Source organism: Drosophila elegans, unplaced genomic scaffold (assembly GCF_018152505.1).
Source record: "Drosophila elegans isolate 14027-0461.03 unplaced genomic scaffold, ASM1815250v1 contig_149, whole genome shotgun sequence".
Classification (NCBI taxonomy): domain Eukaryota; kingdom Metazoa; phylum Arthropoda; class Insecta; order Diptera; family Drosophilidae; genus Drosophila; species Drosophila elegans.
In genome coordinates this window covers 24,021,328-24,045,685 of record NW_024545513.1, presented here as the reverse complement: position 1 = coordinate 24,045,685, position 24,358 = coordinate 24,021,328, and the positions used below count along the sequence as shown (strand labels likewise).

Genomic DNA, 24,358 nt, shown 5'->3' with positions numbered 1-24,358 from the left:
TGGTGCCCAACCGCCATGATGTCACATAAAGTAAGTCGAGTTCCTCGTTATTAAATGCCAAAACATTCACCGCGTCTTTCAGACACGCCAATAAAAGCATTGATTGGTTTGCAATATGGCTTTTCGTTTAAATTTCAGTTTGTGTGTTTACTCAATATACAGACCTCTTTCGGTTAACAACGATAAGATACTCGACAACCGTAAACAAATAAAGATATTTTGCAAAAGTACGTTAGCGAGAGAGGAGAATGTTTTGTTTAGGGAATATTTGTATAAATTAGAACAATTATTTAATGTCACTATCTTTATGGCTGTCGACTAAAAAGCCATAAAGATATTCACATTAAATTTTATGTTTTGATTTTTACTTATAGAAATCGCACGGCAATCAGTATTATTTATTTTCGTTATTTTTAATCAAATACTGATTATATTTTATTTCTATTACAAAATGCAAGGCAATAATCATTATTGTTGATTAGCACTACTGGCAAACTAAATTTATCCTAGAATTTATTGCCCATTTTGTGCTTTAAAAAAAAATGCTGTCGGTTCTCGACACTCTTACAAAACACATTACAAGCAGACAAAATAATTCAAGCCCATCATTGAATTTCCGACTATTTAAAACGTAATTTTATCTCAAATAATAATCGTTAATGACAAGATAAAATATGCAGCAATTGCTAAAATGGGTTGTTAAACTTTTTGTTTGCAAGGAGAGCATTTAAAGCTTTGCAAATACATTAATTTATAATTAAACAAAACTGATTCCCATGAACTTATTTTCATTCGGACCAGAAATCACAGTATTTTATCAGAGCAGAATGTTTAAGTTCTAGCTGCATTAGAAAACTATCTCTTATTCCAATTAAATAATTACGCTTAGAAACATTTCAAATGAATATTCCGAATACTTCTATGTTTTTCCCAAGATTGGATTTTCAGAGGCGTTCCAGAGTGCTTGCAAGTACTTCAAACTTCAAACTCTAAACGCGTTTTATTCAAAACGGTGTTTTTAAAGTCGGTGACCAACATTACTCGAAAACGGCTAAGCCGATTAGTCTCAAATTTTAACACTAGCTGCTTAAATATATTTTTGAGTAAATAATCGATTTTTTGTTCTGATATTTTTTTTATATAAGCAAATTTAATTTTAATTAATTTTTCTGATATTTTTTTTATATAAGCAATTTAAGACCGAAATTTTTTTGGTTTGAGAAACCGCCATTTTGTCAAAAACCTTTATTTCTTTTATTCCTTCGTTTAATTACTAGATTTGACAATTCTTTAACGACATATCTTTGGTTTTTTTTAATTTCGGAGGCTCCAGTCCAAAAATATACCTAGTGGTCATTGCAAAACGACTTTTTTGAGAAAAGCTCCCGGAGAATAACTTTAGCTTCTTTCCAAATTAATATTTTTCCCAATAGTTAGTCTTAAAAAACAGATAAAATATAACCTAATATGTGTACAAAATATTAGAAAAAAATTTCAAAACTTCGCTTTTTTCGACCTTCTAACTGTATATAACCCCTTAAACAATAGTTTTCGATAGTTGGAATCAAATTTGTTTGCAGAACTATTTCTGCGCCCCTGAACGAACTCAAAATGGAAAAAGAAACTACACTGACAAAAAAATGGAATAGTAAAAATAAATATCTGATTAATAAAAATTTGTAGATATTTAAATCAAATTCGAACATAGTCAAATGAAAAATTAAACTTTTGTTGAATATTTTTATATTTAAAATAACTAAAAACCGCAATGGATCCAAATCAAAGGGATGCAGTACTCACCATAAACCGTATCATCGAGCAGCGTCTTCTTGATCTCGAGCACGTCGTCGCCACCATCCACACTCTCGATGTCCGTGCGTCGCGGCGGCTTCTCCACGGGATTGACCTCGTTGAGCAGGCTCTTCTGCATCTCCATGATGACGGAGCCCTCGAGCATGGAGCCGTTGTGCGTCTTGTCCATCTTGGAGGAGATCAGCCCGTCGCCGCTCATCATGGTGGTGTCCTTCTGGTAGGTCTTAATGCGTCGACAGTACCAGAACAGCGTCAGCACCACCACGATGAGCAGCAGCAGGAGCGTGGTGGTGATCAGGCAAATGATCAAAAACACATTCGTCTGCGGATCGATGGCCGGCGCTCCGATGGCGCCCATGCCCAGGCCGCCCAGGCCACCCATGCCATTGGAGGTGGAGACGGCGCCGGCATAGTCGCCGCTCACGATCAGCTGGAACTCGGCCTCTGCCCGACCGCCGCGGTTGTCCGCCACACAGGTGTAGGCGCCCTTGTCCGAGGGCCGTACGCCCACGATGCGCAGCTCGGAGGTGAGCACTTGGGCGGGCTGCTGCGACGGCGGCAGCTGCTCAATGGAGTTGAGGACGCGCACCCGCGGATCGTACGTCTGCAGCGGTCGCTTATTGTACACCCAGGTCACGTTCGGACGCGGACTGCCGACAATGCGGCAGGGCAGCGAAATGTTGTCGTGATTGGCCTCCACAAAGGATCGCACGGAGCCAAGGATGCGCGGACGGCAGGCGAAGTTCTCCGAGGGCACCTCGCTCCACAGCTTGCCGCGCAGCTGGGGCGGCTCCTGGCAGTCGGTGGGCGGCGTGTACAGTCGCTTATTGATGGCAAAGTCACGGAAATCCTGCAGCTCGCAGCTGCAGTTCCACGCATTGCCCTGCAGCGACAGATGCATCAGCTTCTGCAGATCCTTGAACGTCTCCTTGTGCAAATGGGACAGACGATTCTGCTCCAGCGAGATGGCGCTCAGCGCCACTGTGCCGGCAAAGACATGGAGCTGCACCTGGCGCAGACGATTGTTCCGGAACTCGATGCGCGACAGGTAGCTCAGGTTGACGAACAGGTGATTGGGCAGCACTTCGATCTCGTTGTTGTTGATGATCACATTGCGCAGCTTCTCCAGGCCGGCGAATGTGCCCGGATGCAGCTCCCTTATCCGATTGCCGGACATGTCCAGCTCGATGAGGATGTGCAGCCCCTTGAAGGCCTCGCGATGCACCTCCTGTATGGTGCAGTTGCGCAGATACACCTTGTGCACATTGGGCAGCCCGGCCAGCAGAAACTCCTCGCGTCGCAGCTCGGGTATCTGGTTGTGGGCAAAGTCCAGCACCTGCATCTCGTTGCTCATGTCCAGCGGGATCTTTGTCAGGGCCTTGTTCTTGCAGTCGGCACTCTTCTTGCCCGAGTTCCAATGGCAGTGGCAGCTGCCGCAGCTCTGCATCCAATCGGAGGTGCCGGTGGCCAGGGGCAACAGGACCGCCACTGCCAGGGTCACCAGGAGCACCGCTTGTCTGGCCATCTCAATTTACCTTATTTGTGGGCGCTGGTTCTGGTTGCGTTTCCGTTTGCCTTTGCGGTTGCTGGTATCGGTGGCTGTTTGGCTGTTTGGCTGTTTTGGTATTGCCAACTAAGACGCGACGACGAGCCGACGAGCACGTGCCGACACGGTCCACCAAGTGGCTGTGAACTCTGACCCCCGACCCTGAATCCAAGCGCTCAGGCCGATTCCCTGGGGCCGTCTTTACTCGCCTCGCCGCGTGCTACGACGTGCTCTAAAAACTCCTCCTGTCCTTCTGCTTGGTCTAATCCTTTTGACGCACTGTTAATTTGATTCCTTCGCCCTTCGTCCCTCGTCCTTTTCTGCTTGCCAGCTTGTTTTGCCACTCCTTGATCCGTGCAAATGACAAGGCCGTGATTAATTAATGTCCCGGCGGACGACGGTGGGCTCTAAGCTCGCAAATAGCCGTGCTCCGTTTCCACCTGAAAGAAATGCGCAGAAATGCAGAGCGAGAGAGAGAGAGAGAGTTTGTCAATTAATAAAGTGTTCCGCAAAGTGTGTGGTGTGTTGGGTTGGGTTTTGGTTGGACAGGTTGCTCCTGACCATGGACACAGGGAGACAGGGACACAGGGACTCAGGGACACCTAAGGGTTGCTAACGAGGCGAAAGGTGAGACCTTAGCGCAAGGCCAAAGGGATTTGCCTTATTGGCCAAAGTTTGTTGTGTGTCATCAATGGGATTGGGTAATTAGCGCGGAATTCGGATCATGTGCTCGCACATATGGGTTTGCTGCATATATCAGAGGATTATGTTTGTCATGGCACCCAAATTATATTCCAATTTCATCGATCGCTTCTAATCAACAAATATAGTTTCGGGATTTTCAAAAGGGTGCATTATAACCTTTATAAAAAAAAAACTATGCTTAAGCCGAATGATATTCTGATCAAGCGATATATTTTATGGATGTTTTAAGGATCTGTATATTTGAAAATTAACCCCTTTGCGCTTATCTTCATAAAGACCTAAACTAAATCCCAAATACTTATATATCTTAAATGACAGTTTTCTTTAACATTATATTCCTATATATGTGACATGATATTCCAAACTTTTAAAATAAAAAATCAAATTAAATTGATAAAACAAAAATTGGATTGCTGAATGTATGTATAAGAGGATTATATTTGTCACACAAAAGATATTTCAATTTGTTTCTTTATGATCCATTATATTTACTTCAATATTCCCTTTATTTAACCCCAAGCTAAGGCCAGAAAAATTCCAATTTCAATTTGTTCCTTTATGATCAAATTTACTTATTGTATAGGTTTTACGATCTAGATATTAGAATATACTCTTATTAAACACTAAGTTGATGCCAGAAATATTCCAATTTCAATTTGTTCCTTTATGATCTCATAGATTTATTTTATAGGTTTTAAGATCTGAATATTCAAACATACCCTTTATATACCCTTAATATTCGAAGGTCTTACATGACAGCTTTGATACTCTGCTATTCATATTTAATCCTTTGTGTCAATGCCAGTGTATTGTACTCAACATTTTAAATTAATAAATCAAATAAAAAAGAATCCTGGGGACGTCACGCGGAACCACAAAGGAAGATCCCGAGCAACATGAATCGGAATCTGCTGGCTCTCCACCAAAAAAAAAAAAAAAAAAAAAGAGATTGACAACGGGACGACAAAGGCAGAAGGAAACAAGAATCTGGAGTCCCCTTAATCCATTTCGTCCTCTTTGGCTCGGTTTGGCTTGGTTTGGCTTGGTTTGGCTCGACTCGGCTCTTCACTCTTCAGGTGGTTGTCGAGTCGAGTCGAGTCGCAGCGGCTTGATTAATGAAAATGTTGTTAAACTGTGACAGTTTGTGGCTCCTAACTGACTTGCGGCACCGCTGCCAAGCTGAGCTGGCCCGCCCACACTTTTGCGCCGGTTAAGGCCATCATATCGGATGGGATGTGTAGTGGTGGTAATGGAGCAATGGGGTTTCGGAAATGGGTGGACGACACGGACCCACTTTTAAGCGAATGCAAACAAGACAAAAATTCTGCGGATGAAGGACCGCCTTTTTAGCATTGAGCTGGGTTCCGCTTTAATTAAGCGCTGTTCGTGACGTCAGCACTTCTAAAAGCACAAAAAGAAACTCCATTTTCACAGACGACAACATTATTAAATAGTGATACAAGTTAATTACCATAATTGTTTTTTGGAGCGAACTTAAATCAAATCAATAGGAAGTGCACTATCATTAAAAAGGCGAATAATAATTATAACAATAAGAGGATTCCAGTTAGATAGATTATTCTAAGTCTACTGACACCAATTTCTAGTTTGCTTTCTCCTTGAACTTAATTAAATAGTGAAACGACCTAATTACCAAAGTAATCAAAAAAACCAATAACAATAATTATAGGATTCCAATTGTGATCCATCTTCTTAGTCAATTGCAGCCTATTTTCCATTGCATTAGCATTATCTTTTTATTTTTATAATAAATATTCAAGACAAATAGATAAACAATATTTTATTTCATTTTTGTCGTAATAGCAGAAATGGGATTCCAGTTTTGATCCATTATATTGCAAGCTTTTTTCAGCTGCATTCACCTTGAACGTAATTAAACAGTAAAACCAACTAATTACCGAAGTTTTTATCAAGAAACGGAGGCACTATCATCAACAAAGCTAATGATAATAACAAGACACCAGTATGTGTATATGGCAACCTTTGCCCAATTGCTTTCACCCTGAATTATTACTACAAATATCAATACCATAAAAAGAAATACAATTATTAATCTTAATTGGATTTAATTTTAATTTAGATAGCGCAACAAGCTGATTATCAAAGTAATTAAATAAATTATCAAAATAATAGGAAGTACTATAAATATCATATTAATAGGAATCCAGATGTCATCCATCATTCAAATCTTTTTTCCCACCCATATTTAATTGCTTTCGCCAGGAATATTAAAAATCGACTTTAGGTATATGGCAACCTAACTTTAATTGCTTTCGTAGTAAGTTATTGTTACAAACATAAAACAAATAAAAGAAAAACATTTATTTATCTCATTTAGGTATCATTTTTGGTTTGAATAACATAGTACAACAAACTTATTATGTAAGTAATTAAATCAATTATCAAAATAATCATAAATACTTTGTAATAATATAAATGGGAATCCATTTATGATTAATCTTTTTAATCTTTTTGTCGATCTATTTTAATAGCTTTCACCTTGAATATTTAAAAAGCAATAGAAAAACAATTATCTATTGGTTTTCTGTTTGGGTTTTATTGTGCACTAATTTCAAGTTCAATTTCATACCGTCATTCGAATGGCAGGAGGTGGTGATAAATGGGGGGCTTAAGGGCCGTTCCATTCGTACTTACATACATATATATCCACTTTGGATGGTTATACTTTGAGTATGCCCGTGTGTGTTGTTTGTTTTCCTTTTGTTTGTGCACAATTTTTGTAATTTTTTTGTTTTGCTTTTTTTTTTTGTTTTCTGTTGCTGCCTGTGTGTCAGCGGTTTTTTGCTTGGATAGAAAAAACCTCAAAACAAATTAAATATGCAAATAAAAGAAAAGCGGTGCAATTTTTCGCTTTGTTAAATATTTTCTCAATGGGTATGGCGTTCGTTGTTGGACGTTTTCGTTTTCGTATTCGTTTTCTGTTGTTTTATTCTTTGGAACGGGGGTGGGTGGGTGGGTGGTGTGTGTTCTCAGTTTGTAAGGATGGAAATTCGTGCGGTGAGTTCCAGTCGAAAAACCGCCAAACTTGGATTAATACCTCAAACTTTTGATTGTGAAATCGTAACCATTTACAACGACCCACAAAACTTTTGAGTTACGCTTTGTGTAATATGTATATGAATTGCTAAGACCCTGTCCGCACATTAACATTTTTAGTTTGCTGTCACCCCATTATTTATGGTTTAAAAGGGGTATATTGTGTTTGTGCAAAAGTATTTAACAAGTAGAACAAACCGTAGGGACAGAAAGTTTTAGATGTATAATAGAAAACGAGTTGAGATATTGAACATCTCTCAGAAATAGAATTTATTTATGGACAAGTACCAAATTATTCCATGGCTTACGAATCAATAAATATGTTGTATGTATTCACAAATATTGTAAACAATTTTTTTTGTTAATTTACAGGGATAATATAGCTTTGAGAAATATTTGTAAACGTGTTCCAGATAAAAATGGGCTATTGTGTAAAATGTGAAATCCTATTCAACACCATTCTATCGAATTCATTGATTTCTCTCTAGAATTTGTATAAAACAAACTTCTGACTGAAATTATAGTACCCTCAGCAAGGGTATAAATATGATTTTAAACTCATCTTTTCATCAATTCCATGACTTAGACATTCAAATTGAATATTTTATAAATAATAAAGCCTTCCGCATTCGTTGGCTACGGCGTTTGGTTTTGAGCTGCAAACTACCATGGAATTAAGCGCTGTCATTCTATTGGCAATTGCGGTTGTAATTGCTATTCGGCGGCACACGCCCCATTTTCAAACGATTCGAAATGAAATGAACCCAACTTGAACCCTCCAACAAGAGTCCAGTCCAGCGCCTGTCCGCAAAATCCATGGACTGGCATTGTCTATTGTCAGCTTAAATCGATTTAAACAAATTTAATTGCTTTGGTTTCGGGTTTTCATTCATTTTATGGCGCCCACTTCACTTTTCTACGTTTTCTGTTTTCTTGTTTTTTGTTTTTTGTTTTCCGCTCTGCGTTTTTGGGGTTCTCTTTTTGTCGTATGCCAATTGGCAATGGCATATTAAGTGTGTCTATGAAGCAAAAGTTGTTGAACCGTCGAAAGCGGACAAGAATTCATTTTTGTTTTTATTTTTATTTGTATTTGTGTTTGTATGTTGTCGTCACAACAATTTGTTGCTAAATGAAGCGAATTTCTTTTTCTTTCATTATTATTTTTTTTTTTGTGTTTTTCCGATCGTTTTGCGTTACAGTAGCAAATAGTAATAGCAGCCAACCCAACCCAACCATTGGCCTTTTGTTTACTTTTGTATCAAGGTTGCAATAATATTGGTCACAAATTTGTAACGCATTTAAGCAGACGATTTCGTTTGCGTTTTTACAAGTATATGGACATTTCCGACGAAAGGTCAATCAGGTTAAAAAAGCTTAAATGAAGTTAAAGCTTATTTTTATAAGTTCTTTCTGTTGTTATTTTCTTTCACAACTGACTCATATTTTTATTTAATTTTATGTTTAATATTACACAATTTTTTTGGGCAGCTTTCATTATTTATATAACTGTATATTAACCGAATAATTACATATGATAAACTGTAGGACAATATTTTAATTTCTTGTTAAGGTGTCATGGGAATATTCATTCCACATTGGCAAATTAACAAAGTGCCCTCAACTGCAAGAGTATATAAACTTCGAAGGGTCGCAGCAGTTGGCTTTTGCCCTCTTGTTTTGTAATTGCTCTCGGTACATGATTGTTAATCTAGCGCTCCTATTCAAAGAGCCACCCATAAGAGCATGTGGTTCTTTTCCGGAAAAAAAAAACATTTCATGTATTAACTTTTCGTTGTTTTTTTGCCACTGATGACGATAAACGAAGCAAGAACACATGTGTTTTTGTTTTCCTTAGTTGGGAACCGCTGGTCTATATGGTTATTTGTCCCCTTATAAACGCGCTCGCATTCTGCTCACAGTGGGCCCAAGTAAACATTTTGTTGCCAAAATGTTATAAAGACAATCCATTTGAATTAAATTAAAATTTTAATAGCAATTTTATCTAAAGAGTATGAGGAATTAAACTAATTTATTAAATTTGGTAGAAGAGATGACAAATGTGAGAAAAATATTGAATAGTTAAATAAACATTTTGTTGCCAAAATGTTATAAAGACAATCCATTTGAATTAAATTAAAATTTTAATAGCAATTTTATCTAAAGAGTATGAGGAATAAAACTAGTTTATTGAATTTGGTAGGACAGATGACAAATGTAGGAAAAAGATTTAATAGTTATGCAAAAGTACCTCAAATACGAAATTAAATTTAACCACCCTCTCCTATGTAAAAATATATAAGAGGGTCAATAGCGCAATACCATGGTTTTAAGATATTATGGTAAGTTATCTTTAAGCTTTGTCAGTCGAAACATTTTAAAAAGTTGAATTAATCTTCTTTACAATTTTTTTGTTGATCGAATTACTGACCTATCTACCCGAGCAAGCCAACTTAATCCTTTAAAATAAAAATGATGATTTGTTGTTCTTTTTCTATAAATTCACATCCGCTAGCCCACGGTGCACTTAAAGCCTATTTGCAAATTACTCTGTGTCGAATTTGCGCCCCAAGTGTTGCTCGGTTACCCGCGCTTCAATGGTCATTGCAATCATTTAACTGAATGGAAATAGTGGGTACGAACAAAAAATTGGTTCTTCCCGTTCCCCCCTTTCAGCTGGATGCGGATGCTTTGCTGAAAAGTGTATAAAAGGAATAGAAAACGGGAAATATTTACAAGATGGGGTCGGATTATAATGTCTGCTTTTTATATATAAATAAAAACGAAGAATTTTATGATGGGTTTTGCGAGTCCCGTCTGTGAGATCCAATTAAAATATTCACCATTATCGTGGGTCAGGCAAAAACCAATTGTAGGAAAAAAAGAAAATATCAAGCACGGGGAAATGACTAAATAAGCTCGCTTCTGTGATGCTAAACAACATTATGTACTCAATGGCATAGGGATCCCTTCTGAACTGCATAACAAACGACTGTTTACCACATAAGTGTACAACATTTTGACAAAAACAAACAAAGTAACAGGAGGAAGGTATTTTGTGGACATAATGCTGGGCAATTACCAGAGTGGCGACACTGGCAGGTGTTTGACTGCATTTCCATATCGAAAATTGGCAAGCTGCGCGCGACGGCTTGATAAGTCGCGGTGAGTCGAGGCTGTCAACATGTCGCGTGCCAATCACCGGCAATGTACAACAAGAGGAATCTCATTCCATGCCCAACCATTCCATTCCATGCTGTTGGGAAAAACGAGGACGAGGCCCGGAGGAGCTCAGCTGATGGCACTTTCCCCTCGCAGGTGCAATCATTGCCATATTACATTGGGCATGTTGCACCATCATCGTTCGCCTGTTGCCACGGACAGCGACATTTTACGGTTTCATCCGGGGAACGATGAAGGCGGACGGGTCCGAGTTCAAGTCCAGCGCGTATTGCCGGCAACTTGCCAGCTGACATTGGCCGTAGGATAGAAGAGAGAATGGAGGATGGACTCGACCGCCTCTGGTTGCTTGTCTAATCAAATATTCAATTTCTTGCCAGGCTGCAGGCTCCAGGCTCCAGGCTCCGGGTTCCAGTTCCTTTAGCTTGGCCCCAAAGCTTGCCCCGCCGATGCAGTTTGTTTTTCAATTTCAGTGGCGACTTTTGCTTTTACGTCCCACTACTTGACACCACCACGCCCCTTTTCAATTTGCCCCACTTTGGTACGGAGGGCATACTCCCCTTCATCAACACTCTCGAACAACATGCATTGTGGGCAACAGGCGACAAAACTTTCGCTATCGAAAACGCCAAGAGGCGGCAAAAAAAAAAAAAAAAAAAATTTAACTTTATTGATTAAAGTGTCTGCTCAGAAGATGGCGACGAAGAAGGGTCTAAGAGCAAATGTTAGAGGTGGCTAAACTTTTACGCCGCCTTCGGTTGTGAAAGTTTAACTTTAAGTTGATTTTAGTCTAGACGCATATTGCCCTATGGATTTTGCTCATGTCCTAACAATACACTAACAAAAGAATAAACCATACATTTTGGATATTCATCGTAATTATTTCATATTTTCAAACTATAAAACAAAATTCCAATTTTATAAATTAGAAACGTTTTTTAGGAATAGAAATGGTTGGCAAAAACCTAAAGCAGTCCAAAACTGAATTTTCTAAAAACAAAATTTAGGAAATAAAATTAGAAAATTATTATGTATTGTTTAGTTTTCATAATTCTCCTCTTTTCACTTTTTTTAAAAGCTGTGGCCTAAAATATGTATGTTGTGCGCAGTTCTAAAGTAATATTTTTATGAGTGTACCATGTACAACTTGATTGGAATGACGCCCAGACACGAAGGCTGGAAAAGTGCAGGACTTGATTGCTGCGATTATTATGATTCAGTCCCAAAGCTGAAAAATTGTGTGGTGATCCGTGGGTTATCTTTCGATTCTCTTCCTTTGGATAATATATTTTTTTTTAAGAGTTTACTGATTGCATAATTTCCTCCGCATTTCAGCCACATTGGCAGGGTACTTTCCGCATTATTTCAGCGGTTTATAGTTCATTTTAAATAATATCAGCATAATTTACCTGCCGAGCCAACGAGTGAGCTCTGCAGCCCATCCCCCCCACAGATTGTCGCATTGAATAACTGATGGAGGGTCCTGCCATTCTGCCACTCTGATATCCTGCCATCCTGCCATCCTGCCGTCCTTTCGTCCTGCCTTGGTAAGCAAATGGCCCTGACGTTATGAATTTCTATGCTTAAATCGTTAACGGGCGGGCGTGGTGCTCAATATTGTGCCACTCATTTACGATGCACTTACTCACTCACACGTCAGCCAACACCGGTCCCACATTCGCACGAGATATTACACGCAACTGCGTTGCCATTTTGCGAATAGCGAACGGGGAACGCCATTCTCCATTCGCCATTCTCCATTCGCCATTCTCCATTCACCGTGCGCCATTTTTGTAATACAATTTAATTTGTTTTGGCCCGGCATATACTCTGTGTAGTGTGGTGCTTACGTCATGTGACCTGACCACAGAGAGCTCTCTGTGATGCCTCACACTTTGACCTCCGACCTATGAAGCGAGCTCCGAGTTTCGAGCTATGAGCTCCGAGCTATGAGCTCTGTGCCCCCCATCAAAAACCACCCGATAACCGACCCACGCGCTTAACAGCACGCATTATACCATGTGCTCAGTGTGCATAATGATAAAACACGTACATGCAAACGTGGACATACATATATGAGCGGGAACTGAACTGAACTGAACTGAACTGAACGGAGCCAAACCGAACTTTGCATCAATCATAACGTATTGGATATGGACAGTGTAATTTCCACAAAGCCGCCACGTCCCCTCTCACAGCTTGGCCCATTAGGCCGGACGGGGCAGACACATATATTCTTTATTTATGAATTCATCGTCAGGAGCACACAACGCCTATTAATGGATAATTCCAGTAGATCCAGCACTCCAGCACTCCTAGTAACCTCCCCCTGCCACACCAAATTACCAACCAACCGCTGAGATGTCCACTTGTCTGGCCGATGATAAGTCCTTGGCATTATGTGGACTCGTGAAAATACATTTTCATTTTGTCGACAGCTGCGGGGTGTGTAAAAAGTGCATTTACCAACGCCTCCTCCTAGACCAAACCCAAAACTTATTATGCTGTCCACATTTGTTGAACATTTACCTTACAAATGTGTCGAATCGCCTCATTACCAGCGCAATTTTCATTTGAAGCGATCGTAATCGATGGACACGTGTTAATCCATTATGACAATGACACGCACAAATATGGATAAAGTTCGATTGGCCGAGTAAATGAAAGCAGGTCGTTGGATAATCCATGATGCCTATGTTAAAACCTTGAAGCAATTCAATTTCGATGAAAACAAAGTTCCTTCCTCGAAAACTCTTGCATTTTTTCGGCCACTTGCAGAGGCAGTTATCTTACTTTCAACAAATAGAAATAATGGTGCTCTGCAGCTGCAGCTGCAGCTGCAGTTTCAGTTTTGGCCAGGCTTCTGGCCAGTTGGTAATAGGCCAAGCCAGGAGGAGCTGCAGCATTTATCTGTGTATCTGCTAATTTCCGCCCAACGGCTTAGTTTGTCTGCCACGGCAAGACGGCTTCCAAGTCCAATTGCAATCCCCAAAAAAAAGCTCCCTTTATATTCATTAGGCAACCCAGCGGCAGCTGGCATTTGAAGGTGAATGCCGGCCCACAGAGCTGTCCCGTAGAAAGTCTCCATTACAACTGATAATAAAATAATTTCCAACAAATTTTGCAATTAAAAAGACCAAAGGTAAGAGATAAAAATGCATGAGAATGGATCGTTGGTTCTTTTAAAAATGGTATGGCTCTCGAAATAAATACATATCTGCTAGACACTTTACTTAACTCTTAAGATTGAAAGTAAGGATCCAAAAATACCGGCTGTATTGATCAAATCAACTTTCTTCGTTCACACGCTTTAAAGTATATGTATTATTGAGTCCATTTAATACTTTTTAAAATGTAGAATCTATGAATTTAACAGTCTACACTTATTACTTTTTTACACATACTAAATACATAGCTTCTATGAATCTGGTGTGTAAAAAGTAGAACGAACAGAAATACTTTTAAAATATCTTTCTAGATAATATTGTTTTAAGTCATTTTTTTAGCTTTTAAAATATTAATCAAAATTAATTTCGTTAAAAAAAAATTAATTGAAAAAGGAAAATACATATTCTAATAGGTCATATATTAACCGCTTTAAGTACCTTTTTTTAAGCTTCAAAAATATTAAGCGGAAATTATTATTGATTATTGATAAAGGTATTGATTCCGGCAAATAAATATAATAAATAAACGAATAAAAGAAGGACAATTTAGCAAAACGATGGTTAAGTGGACCAAGGAAAGAGATAGTCACCCAAGTTGACTCTACGGAAAACAGATTTGCGGCTAAAACTTGAGGTGTGGCACTTTTAAACGAGAGTGTCGTCCCCATTACACCCAGACGATGATGGCTTTTTCTTATAAAGCTCGCAGCACTGAGCCATTCAATTCAATTGAGCCACCCTCTTACAGTCTTTTGCGCAAAATTAGGAGAACATTTAACGCTCCGTTGCAGGCGGTTGGCGGTGGGAGGAGGGTGGAGGTGTTGGTCCTTATGGACTTGTGGGCGTGGGCGTGGCATCCATTTTGCCTTTGTCGACAAAGCTGAATAAGAAGCCCAACTACGCACGGCTTATTACTTAGTGTCTGGCCTGCCGCTTCTGACCATTGTTGTTTGTCTTAGCGCGGTAACACCGACGATTCCTCGGCCCACTCCAAGTTCTTTTAGTTTTCTCCGTTTTTTTTCAGTTTTTTCTATTGCGAATATCAAAGGAGCGCCGTCTAGACGCGACAAATGGCTGTCGCAGCTCTCGAAGCTCTCTGAACTTCAAAGTTCTGTGGCAGCAACTGTGGGTCTGAGAAACTTCTTTCTATTTGCCAACACTAACAAAAAAAACAAACACCAACATAGAGAAAAATAAAAACTGAAATAAAATTTTCTAATAGATCACTCATTTATCTTCACTTTGTTTTAAGAACGTTTCTTAAAATATTTTGCGAAAAAAAATGATAGATAATAATATTTTACATATTCATACTTTTCGAAACATTAATAATATTAAAATAAATAGCGTTTCCTCTCTCACATCTTACATACGAAATGTTGCTACTAAATAACAAGCTGCCGTAAAAATGGGTCACGTTCGATTCCCACTGCTTTCTTATAACATTTTTTGTTTAGCTGATTCTAATAATACTACTTACACATATTTTTCATATAATATGTATATTTTTATATTTTTCATAAAATATGTATATTTTTATATTAAAATAATACTCAAGAATTTTGTTATTATTATAAAAGTACTAATTTTGAAAATATCTTTATTACATTTCTAAAATAACAAAGATACCAAGTTCTGGTCCAAAATGATATGTAAAGTATAAAAGAAACTCATCATATCATACAATTTTTTTTTCTGTCTGCCATAGTCTTCATGTCTGATTTTCGACAAGGTGAGTGTGCGCATGTTCTTAATTTGGTAAATCGCTTTCCTTTCAGTGTACTTGTCAGTTAGACAGACCGAAACTGTGAAGCTAAGCTCTAAGCCCCTGACGCAAGCCACTTGTGTCACTTTCCTGCCTTCCCAGCCTCACCGAGCAGTAAAAAATAAGTGCTCAGAAAAAATGGCAATTTACTTTGGTTTTACATGGCGACAAGGCACGATTGTCCCTTCCTTCTCATATCCCCTCATCATCCATTTGCCGTCATCTCCGCCACATCGCCATACAGACATACACACATACACACAGCGAAGGAAAAAGTAAGAGCAGAACTAAAATTTTATGCCATAAAAATTATTGTCTCGAGATTTGAGCACACAAAAGGTGGAGGAAGTGGCGAAGGAGTCGAGCGACCAAAAGGGTTTGCCGCTCCGCCTTTCACGTTCCGCAGAGCGAAGTGGAACAAATGGATGGGGGGGTCGGACTTAACAACTATAAAACGACTTTCAAGAAAATTAAGACGTTCGGTCAAAGATGCGCGCCGTAAAGCGGAAGGCAACAGGACAGGAAATGTTCCAGTTCGTCCAGGGAGCCATGGAAAGTGACACAGTGTTGGGTAATAGCTTAAATATCTTAGGGGCTGTCTAGGGATGCATAACGAAATGAAAAGCACGTTATGATAAATCGAGCTAAATTACTTTGTATCGAAAAATATCCTTACAACTATCAAATTTTAAATATCATTTCTGACGACAGAACATCAATATAATTTTGACGATCAATATATCGATAAAAACTATTACAGTTTCAACGTTTTTAATATCAAACAACATCCCCAACACTAATATTATATGAAAGCATTCTAATCCTGGTGATTTGCTCCCAACATCAAGTTATCAATTTTACAAACAAAAAAAAAAAATTAATTTGGGCCACATGAGTTATCTTTTCACTGAGTTCCCCTCCCCACTTGATGTTTACGTCATTTATGGACAGTCAGAAAAACTGACAGTTTTTTTTTTTGCTACAAGTTCAAATCAGAAGGGGATGTCAGAACACTGGCCGACATCTCTGTTTTTTCTAATCTTCGCAGCAACATCTCGTGCATTTTCCGTCCGGGGGCAAGTTCGATGGCTAGCAACCAAACCACCCACATCCGGTCTCCAGTGTAAAACCAGACCAGGGGTGCCCAAAAACTTGCTTATTGAACAGAAAACACCAAAGCACATGTGCAAAAGTGTTGCTATTAGTGGCAAAAAGCAACGGATAGCAATAGGGCCACATGCTCCTCGGGGGAGCTCTCTTTGAATTGAAACTAGATGCACAATCCTATTCCGAGAGCAATTACAAAAACAAGAGCAGAAGTGAAGCTAGCCAACCTACAACTAGACCATTCAATCGATGCAACATCCTGTTGCAAAGTAACGTGAATGGACATGCATTCCCCCCCTGCATCCTCTTACATCCCTGGAAACTGCAGAATCCCGGCGACTCGCCTCCTTTGAAGTCCTTGTTCTCATGCGCTTTGACGCTTCCTGCAGTTTTAATCTATTTTCATCCAAACAAAGTTTGATTGTATCAGGTGCTGCCGTCGCAGGCTCATTGTTGTCTGCTTCTGTGTATTATAATTATACCCTAGCGCAGGGGGTTTTATAATTCAGCTTAGTGCTTTGTAGCGCAGCGGAGTAGACGTTGAAAATATCCAACAAAATTAAAGATTGAAGCTTAGCGTTTATTTGAAATAAATCTAAATCAATTGAATAACTTGTATCCATTTTGTGGGTGTTGACCACCCCAAAGTTACCATTTTGCGCCTGCGTGCAGGCAACACTTTTTGTAACAGGCCAGTGGGTTGCAGGTATTTTATAGTCGGGAAACTGAATTATAGATTATTTTCTTGTTTGATTGCGATTTATTCCGGTCTGCTCTTTTTGTTCACACACTTGACTGAACAATTCCTGTCGCTTTATCGAATTTTAAATTTATTTTATAGGATTTTTCGATTGTATAGACCATGGAAATACAATTTTAAGCTTTTAGAGGTGAGCCTTCCCTTTCTGTAATTTCTATCTCAGAGTGTAGACATAAAGGATCTGAGTTATCCGTAAGCTTTAGAGTTCCAAAGAGTTGTTACTTAAATAAATGATGATACAGATAACTTATCTCTTTCCAACTCAATAGACTGAATATTTTATAAAGGCCACGTTTCAAAGCCTTGACACAACACAATAAAGATTGTGCCATGGAAGCCTCAATTATGCTATTTCCCACTGTGCCAACAAGAGCCTCCCCCAAAACTGAGAGCCGAACCCATCATTTCTGGAGCAACTTTATCTGCCAACTCTTGAACTAACTCTAGTCTCTAGTTGCGGAAAATGTTATCTTTCCTCGGCTCCGGGTTCGATTCATATTGCCGCGCAGCGGGAATGCGAAATTGGGCTCGGATGCAATTGTAATGGACAAATTCGGTTGGCTTACGTACGTGCACGACAAGTAGACAAACAGATTGGGAGACTGGAAGACAGGGAGTCAGGGAGACATGGCGACATGGCGAACAAGCAGACAAGCTAGACAAACCCACTAAAACTGAACTAAACTGAGCAGAGAGCAGCCCAATGCAACTCACTTTCCAGGGCACATGCAGTCAAGTGATGTGTATGCCGGCTCTGTTTGCCATCCTTTGAGTGGTTGAGAGTCCTTTCGAGCTGAGCCAGTCGTCGTCGTCATCATCGTCATCGTCGTCGTCGTCCCCGAGTTCTGGGCTCCGCCACTGTGCAATACTTGAAATGCAACAAAATTTATGTGCATATGCATATGGCATATGGCATGTGGCATGTGGCATATGCCATATGCCATATTGTAGGCAGGAAGCCCAACGAAGAACAGAGCCTTTGTCTGCCATGCCCCATTCTTCCGCCTTCCGTCTTCCCGCCTACTTTGCTCCCCTGCATACATTTAGGCCACTACTATATACGATTCCACCACCGCATTTTAGACTCGGGCTGCCAGTAAACTTAACAAATGAGCGCTTGAGAGTCCTGCCAAAATGGGGAAAATGCTAAAAGTTGAGCGCCGCTAAGCTGGCGCCAAAAGTTTTCAGTTTCTCAGCTTTCTCCATTTCTCCGGTAGACCATTTCTCAGTTTCTCAATTTCTCGGAGCAGAGCAAATGTTGGAAACAACTTGGGGTAAACTTAGCAGCGCGAGGCCAGTCAAGGAAGCACCACACTACCACACCACCACACCACCACCCAGTTTTGAATGGGAGCAGTTTGCAAAAGTTCACTAGCACTGGCACTTCTACTTCTACTTGTACTTCTACTCCACTCAGTAGTGTGGCCAGGGCAAACAAAGTGACTGCAGTTTGTTGTCCTCGTCAGGATGGAAAGTTTGAAGGCACTCGCGAGGGCTGATGTATTGTGCGAATCATAGAATACTCATACAGCATAGCGTAACTTTTCAGCTTTTCTGCCTTTAACGCATCGCATGAAGGGCGAAAAGCCTATTTATATAAGTGTTATTCATGGAGCAACCAAATGGGCTTAATCGTACTCAGAAACAGGTTTATTTTGAGCAGCAGGAAGCTGTTTTTGATCTTTCAGAACCTCAGACCCTTAAAAAGTTCGGAACAGGGATTAATGTCAGACATCCGTGCCATTTTCTATGAACCTCTGTAGCAGATCAAAAACTTTATAAGCCAAGTTTTTTACGCTTGTCAGTATTAGCACCCACAAATTTGACTGCCAATGTCAACTTTAAAACTCTCACTGGATTTAATTTAACTGAACCGCTCATCTGAGGTGATGGTGATTTTTACGCTTGCGCTTCATTATGACAACAAAAAAAATCGGGGGATCGGGGACACTCACAGTCACACTCATCCAGTCGCACTCAGACAATGCAGTATAAGTGCCTGGCTACACATAATATGCCACATACATACACACAAAACAAAAGTATATAATATACAGAGGGGTCGCTAAAATCTACAAGAATTGAAAATTAGCCCAAAAATAATTGTCGAGTTTCTTGAAATTTTTACTTGATTAGTAAATGCCTAGTCATAAATTAAAAAAAATTTTTTTTTTTTTTAGAATAACCGAATATATTTGTTAAAAAGAAACGATTAAAAGCAACCGATTAAAAAATCGCAGCTTAAAAAACTGTGGTTTTGACATAAACTTGAAGGCAAGCGCAGAGTAATTTTTATTTTTTTTGAATTTTTATTTTAGTCACTTTTAAAATACATAATTAATAACAATTAATGAAACAAAAACATGTTTCATTAACTTAACAATTGCTTTTGTGCTGCTCTTAAAAAAATTCTAATAATCTTTTAAATGTATTAAAAGATCCCAGCACAGAAAATATGATCCAGCAGTTAAGTAAAAATAAAACTTATCTGGCAGCAGTGGGGATCAAACTTGGTCCTTTGACCCACCTACTGTGTTTCTTACGTCAGATATTTGTCTGTGATCACATTTCGACGGATAAGGAACGAGATATCTTGAGCGGAGGCACGTATCCTCAACGATACGATTCACTCATCAAAAAAGTTAGGGGACATGTAAATATCTATTTGATTTGCGAATATTAAATTGATATTAAACTGAGTTTTTTATCTGTGTACGTACGTCTGCACGCGCACATGCATATGCATCCCAGTGCTGCAAAAAGTATGCAAATAGAACGCAATTTGCATGCAAAGTGCCATCAAGAGAGCGACAGAGTGCGAGTGTGTGAGTTTGCGGGTGTGCGAGTGTGCGAGTGTGCGAGAGAGTGCGCCCCGGCAAAAGTCGAGTGAATCTTATTAGCCACGCCAAAAGGAGGGCCAAGAAGGGCAAAGGAGGTAAGACCGGTGAGTTGGGGATGTTCATAACGTGAAATTCAAGCCGTGATTGAAAACCTTCGCGGCCACACAAAGTTCTAAGTTGTTTTTCGCACACTTTCCAAAGCCATTGTTGGAAGGGGTCATGTAAAATAAACATATATTTACATACACCAGAGGAGAATGTGCCTCAATAGTCGTATACTATCGCCACAAATTCTAGTTTCGACCGCATGAGGACAAAATAACCCACCATCGATAGCAACAATCTGGTCAAATTTGCATAATATATATATATACGTAACAGGAAGCGTTTTCAATCCTAAAAAGTATATAAATTCTTAAACACAACAAGTAGCCCCCTTCCCACTCAATTTAAAAGTTAAATCACATTTTGCAGCAAAAAAAAGTATGCTATAAAAAAATCGGTTAATGCTTAGACTTGTTTTAAAAATTTAAAAACAATCAGTTTAAATTTATACAATTTGTATGTGTTTTATTTTAGTTATTTTAAACAAATCAACATATTTTCATTTAAAAAAAAAACAAAAACAAATCATAAATAAGAAAAGGCAATGCAAATAGATGTCCACGATTAAATTGATCTTTTCACTAACATAGTGAAAAAATAGTTCCTTTGAACAAAGCTTTTTCCTCTCTGTTACCTTTCTTTTTAAAGCATAAATTTTCTTAAAGCTAGCTAATTTTGCAATTAGTTTCACTCTTTTCCCACTTTGTGGTTGTACTTTTTTTTTCAACTTTTGATGGCTATTTGTAGCCACTTCTTGTTGTTGTGGATGCAAGAATGGTTTCAGAGCATATTTTTTGCTGTTCTTGTTGTTTTGGTCAAATTACTTTGCTCGGCCTGCTTTCTTATATTGCATGTTTTGATTTCTTACACATTTTAGCCATTAAAATGCAGAAAATTTTCTTGAAAAAGAAATTTTTACCGGAATTTCTCTCGTTTCTGTTCTTTAACTCTGGCAAGCGGAACACAACGCGACAAAACACTTCTATTTTTTTTTTATTTTATTTATTTTTTTTTTGTTTTTGCCTGTGTGTGGGCGGAAGTTTGCGTGCCATTGTATGTGTATGCGTTTGTGTGTGTGCGTTTGTGTGTGCAAAAGTTTTACGAGCAAACCGAACTGACATGTTAATTATTTTCCGTGGAACTCCAAAGACGAATAATACGCTTGCAATGTATGGGGCCAAAGGAAGTGGGCGGTAATGAGTGTATAACACAAAAAAAAAAAAAAAAAAAAAAGCGAAGACGAAGAAAAAAGTTGGTGCCAATGTGGGGCAATTGCGAGTGCAAAAGGGTTAGCAAAAGAAGTGCAGAATGCCATAGAAAATTGGCCCAGAAACATTAACAAAATCGAATGGGTAAAGTGGCGTCTAACGATGCGCAAAAGTTTTATAACTTTGTTGTTTTTGAAGATAATTGCAAATGACTGTAATTGTGGTTGATTGATGCGATTTCATCACGACACTTTTGATTTCATAAAAATTAGTTCTTTTTATACTTTTAAGTAAAATTCCAAGTAAAGTTCTTAGTTTTTTTAAGTTACGTAACATTTTAACTTTGAAGTTAAGTTTCAAATGCAAGTTTAAGTTAAAGTCAAGTTAGATTTAAGGAAAGTTGTCATAAATTAGCATAACTTTTTCTATGGGCCTTCTTGACTGACAATGTCTAAATAAGTTTAAATATCTCCAGAATTTGTGTTTGTTGGATAACTTACCCATTTAACAAGAACCCGGTGATCTGCAAAATAAACAAAGAAGGGTATGATTTAATCAGTTTGAACGTGTGAGAAGCGTAGGTTGACAATAACAAATATAAAATTGGATTCCGGGTATTGTGATTAAAGTCCATTTCACAGGCTCTCAAAAAAACAATACCTGCACAGCACGGCAATAAATATCAATATTGATGGCATCGCGGTGCTTATTTAAATGTTTTATGCTTTCGAGACCATAATAAAATTCATAAATTCGACAGGCTTTAGGGGACCTCCGGCAGCCAGCCGAGCAGTGAAAATTCCCGTGGGGCCCTCGTTCAAGAAAATACAACTCTTTTCAAAACAAAATTAGCAAAAAGAACCTAGAAAAAAAAACCTTCATTGACTTTCACATACACGTGGAACTGCCTGCAGTGAAATTCTATATCTTTTTATAAATCTGCCGCACCCAAGGGAGCGTAAAAAACTGCTGGTTTGGGCTAAACGGAAATCTAAATATAGAATAGGGAAGGTTGGGTTGGGGCAAAAGCCAAACTCCCTAAAAATCTTTCCTCAGTTTGAAGTTTTTTTTTAAGTAAATATGTAAATATGTCCATGTATAAATGTTTTTCACCGATTGGTAAGGTGTCTATATTATCCACACGACTTAGTGACATACATCCATTGATTTTTAAATATATGGTTAGTTAATCAAGTGTACTTTTTAATTTGATTGAAAACGTTAAAAAATTAAATTGTTCAAAACTAAATCTCCATGCAATAAGTCTTATCATGGATTCATAGTAATAAAGCAATTTGCTTTTACACTGTGAAAAGTAAGAATTCTTTACAGTGCAAGGGAGGAAGGGCTTCAATACTTGTATCTCCGGAATCGGGGATGTCAACCAAGCTAAATAGCGAAATCCATAAACATTCGGTTCACCCAATGCCTCGAGGTCCGACAGAAATGAATACGAGTAAAGGTGCAAAAATGATTGGGCGGAGGTGAAAGCGTGAATGTTCGGGGGCGTGGAAACTGCAGAATCAAACAATAAATCTCTTTTTCCAGCGACGTTACACACGCTAAGCTCATTTAGATTTATGTACCCCAAAACTGTTTTGGGAAATCCATTTGTGTGTGTGTGCCGGTGTGTGTGTGTGCTGCAAAACTTTTCTGCTTACGCATTTTGCTTTGCCACGCCCCCTAAACCCCACCTTCAAGCCCACTTTTTAGGCGGTCGGTACACATCGAGTACCCAGATATTAGATTTGCCAACGTTGAAAAATTTTTGGCAGTATCCCCCCCCACCACCGAGTGTCGTTCACGAAAATCGTGAAATTCTATCGCCACCACTTTTTTTGAAAGGTAGAAAAATGTTTTCGCGGCGGACCAAGTTTGCATTGTCAATATCAATATAACTTTTCTAGAAAATAACCATAAATGTTTTATTTGAATTTTACCGCTGCAACATAATTTGTATCAAAGCAGTCAGAGTGTAATCGTATACTGCTTTCATTGTTGTTATTTTATTAACGAACCTGATCTGGTGGCAAATAGAAAAGGACAATGGCAGAAGTTTCATTTCGTCCTTAAAATGTAAAGTGAGTCGTTAGGAGAAAATAAACGAACAGATTGATTTGGTTATGTCAACTCGCCTGGTTATGCTGATCAATAACACTCTGGATTTAAATTGTTACAGAGGTTAAAAATATAAATATTTTTAAAAGCTGCTGTGAATATGATTTTTGAACATGGTTGGTAAAGTTAAATGCCAAGTGAATATTAAGTGGTTTGAGAAAATAATATGGTTTCAAACATTTTAAGTACAAACATTATTAAATAACAATAATTTAATTACGATGCTTGAACAAAGTTAATAAAGTTTTAAGCCAAATTGATTGGTTTGTAAATATGATTATGTCACAACATTATGTTGAAAATCTATTAACTTTTGGTTGTACAGAGTCGGAAATGGTTTTATTGCTATTTAGTTTCTCTTACTAAAATTTGTTTGCCAGACAAGCCAGATTGAGGAGCAGATCCGATTGGATGTTTACCCACGAAAATTTAGCAGCCAGAACAAAGGAGCAAAACAAAAGTTTCTCGAGTCGAGCTTGAAAGTAGTTTTCTAGCTGACAGCACAACAATTGCCATCTCCGCGCCACAGGAAGCACGCTTTTCTCGTCCACGCAGCAAAGTCAACGTCAGCGAGTGCGCACTCAACCACGGCACCTGTCTCCAGTTCTGCGCCTTTCTGCCACATGGATAAATGCGAGACTTGTTCTATATATACGTCTATATATATATATAGTAAGTACAAGTGCATGTTCCGTCAACAAGATGCACTCGATTTAATTCACTTTGTTTCCCTCGATAGGGGTATTAAGCTGGCTGCTAGTGCACAAGCTGAGGGACCATTTCCTTTTTTTTATTCTGATAAAAGTGTTGTGCCAACAATGCAATGCATCAACAACTATAAACAACAACTAATAAATAACCCCTACTGATTTTAATAGAGCAATAATTTGTAATATTTTTTAATATATTTTAGGCCACCAAAAATGAGCATTAAACAAATAAGTAGGATCAACAAGTATTCTATTCTGAA

At 38.6% G+C, this 24,358-nt stretch overlaps 1 protein-coding gene across 2 annotated transcripts in view; it reads right to left on the bottom strand.

Moving 5' to 3' along the window:
* Positions 1-24,358, bottom strand: part of LOC108134829 — a 113,729-nt gene that overhangs the window by 5,262 nt on the left and 84,109 nt on the right. The window contains exons 4-5 of one of the 2 annotated variants that reach the window (XM_041707148.1): positions 21,771-21,793; positions 1,801-3,798 (exon numbers count right to left, since the gene is read on the bottom strand). In XM_041707148.1, coding sequence (XP_041563082.1) covers positions 1,801-3,337 — 1,537 coding nt within the window. In that variant the 5' untranslated portion in view covers positions 3,338-3,798; positions 21,771-21,793. The remainder of the gene's footprint in view (positions 1-1,800; positions 3,799-21,770; positions 21,794-24,358) is intronic. The other variant, XM_041707149.1, reaches the window with a different exon arrangement.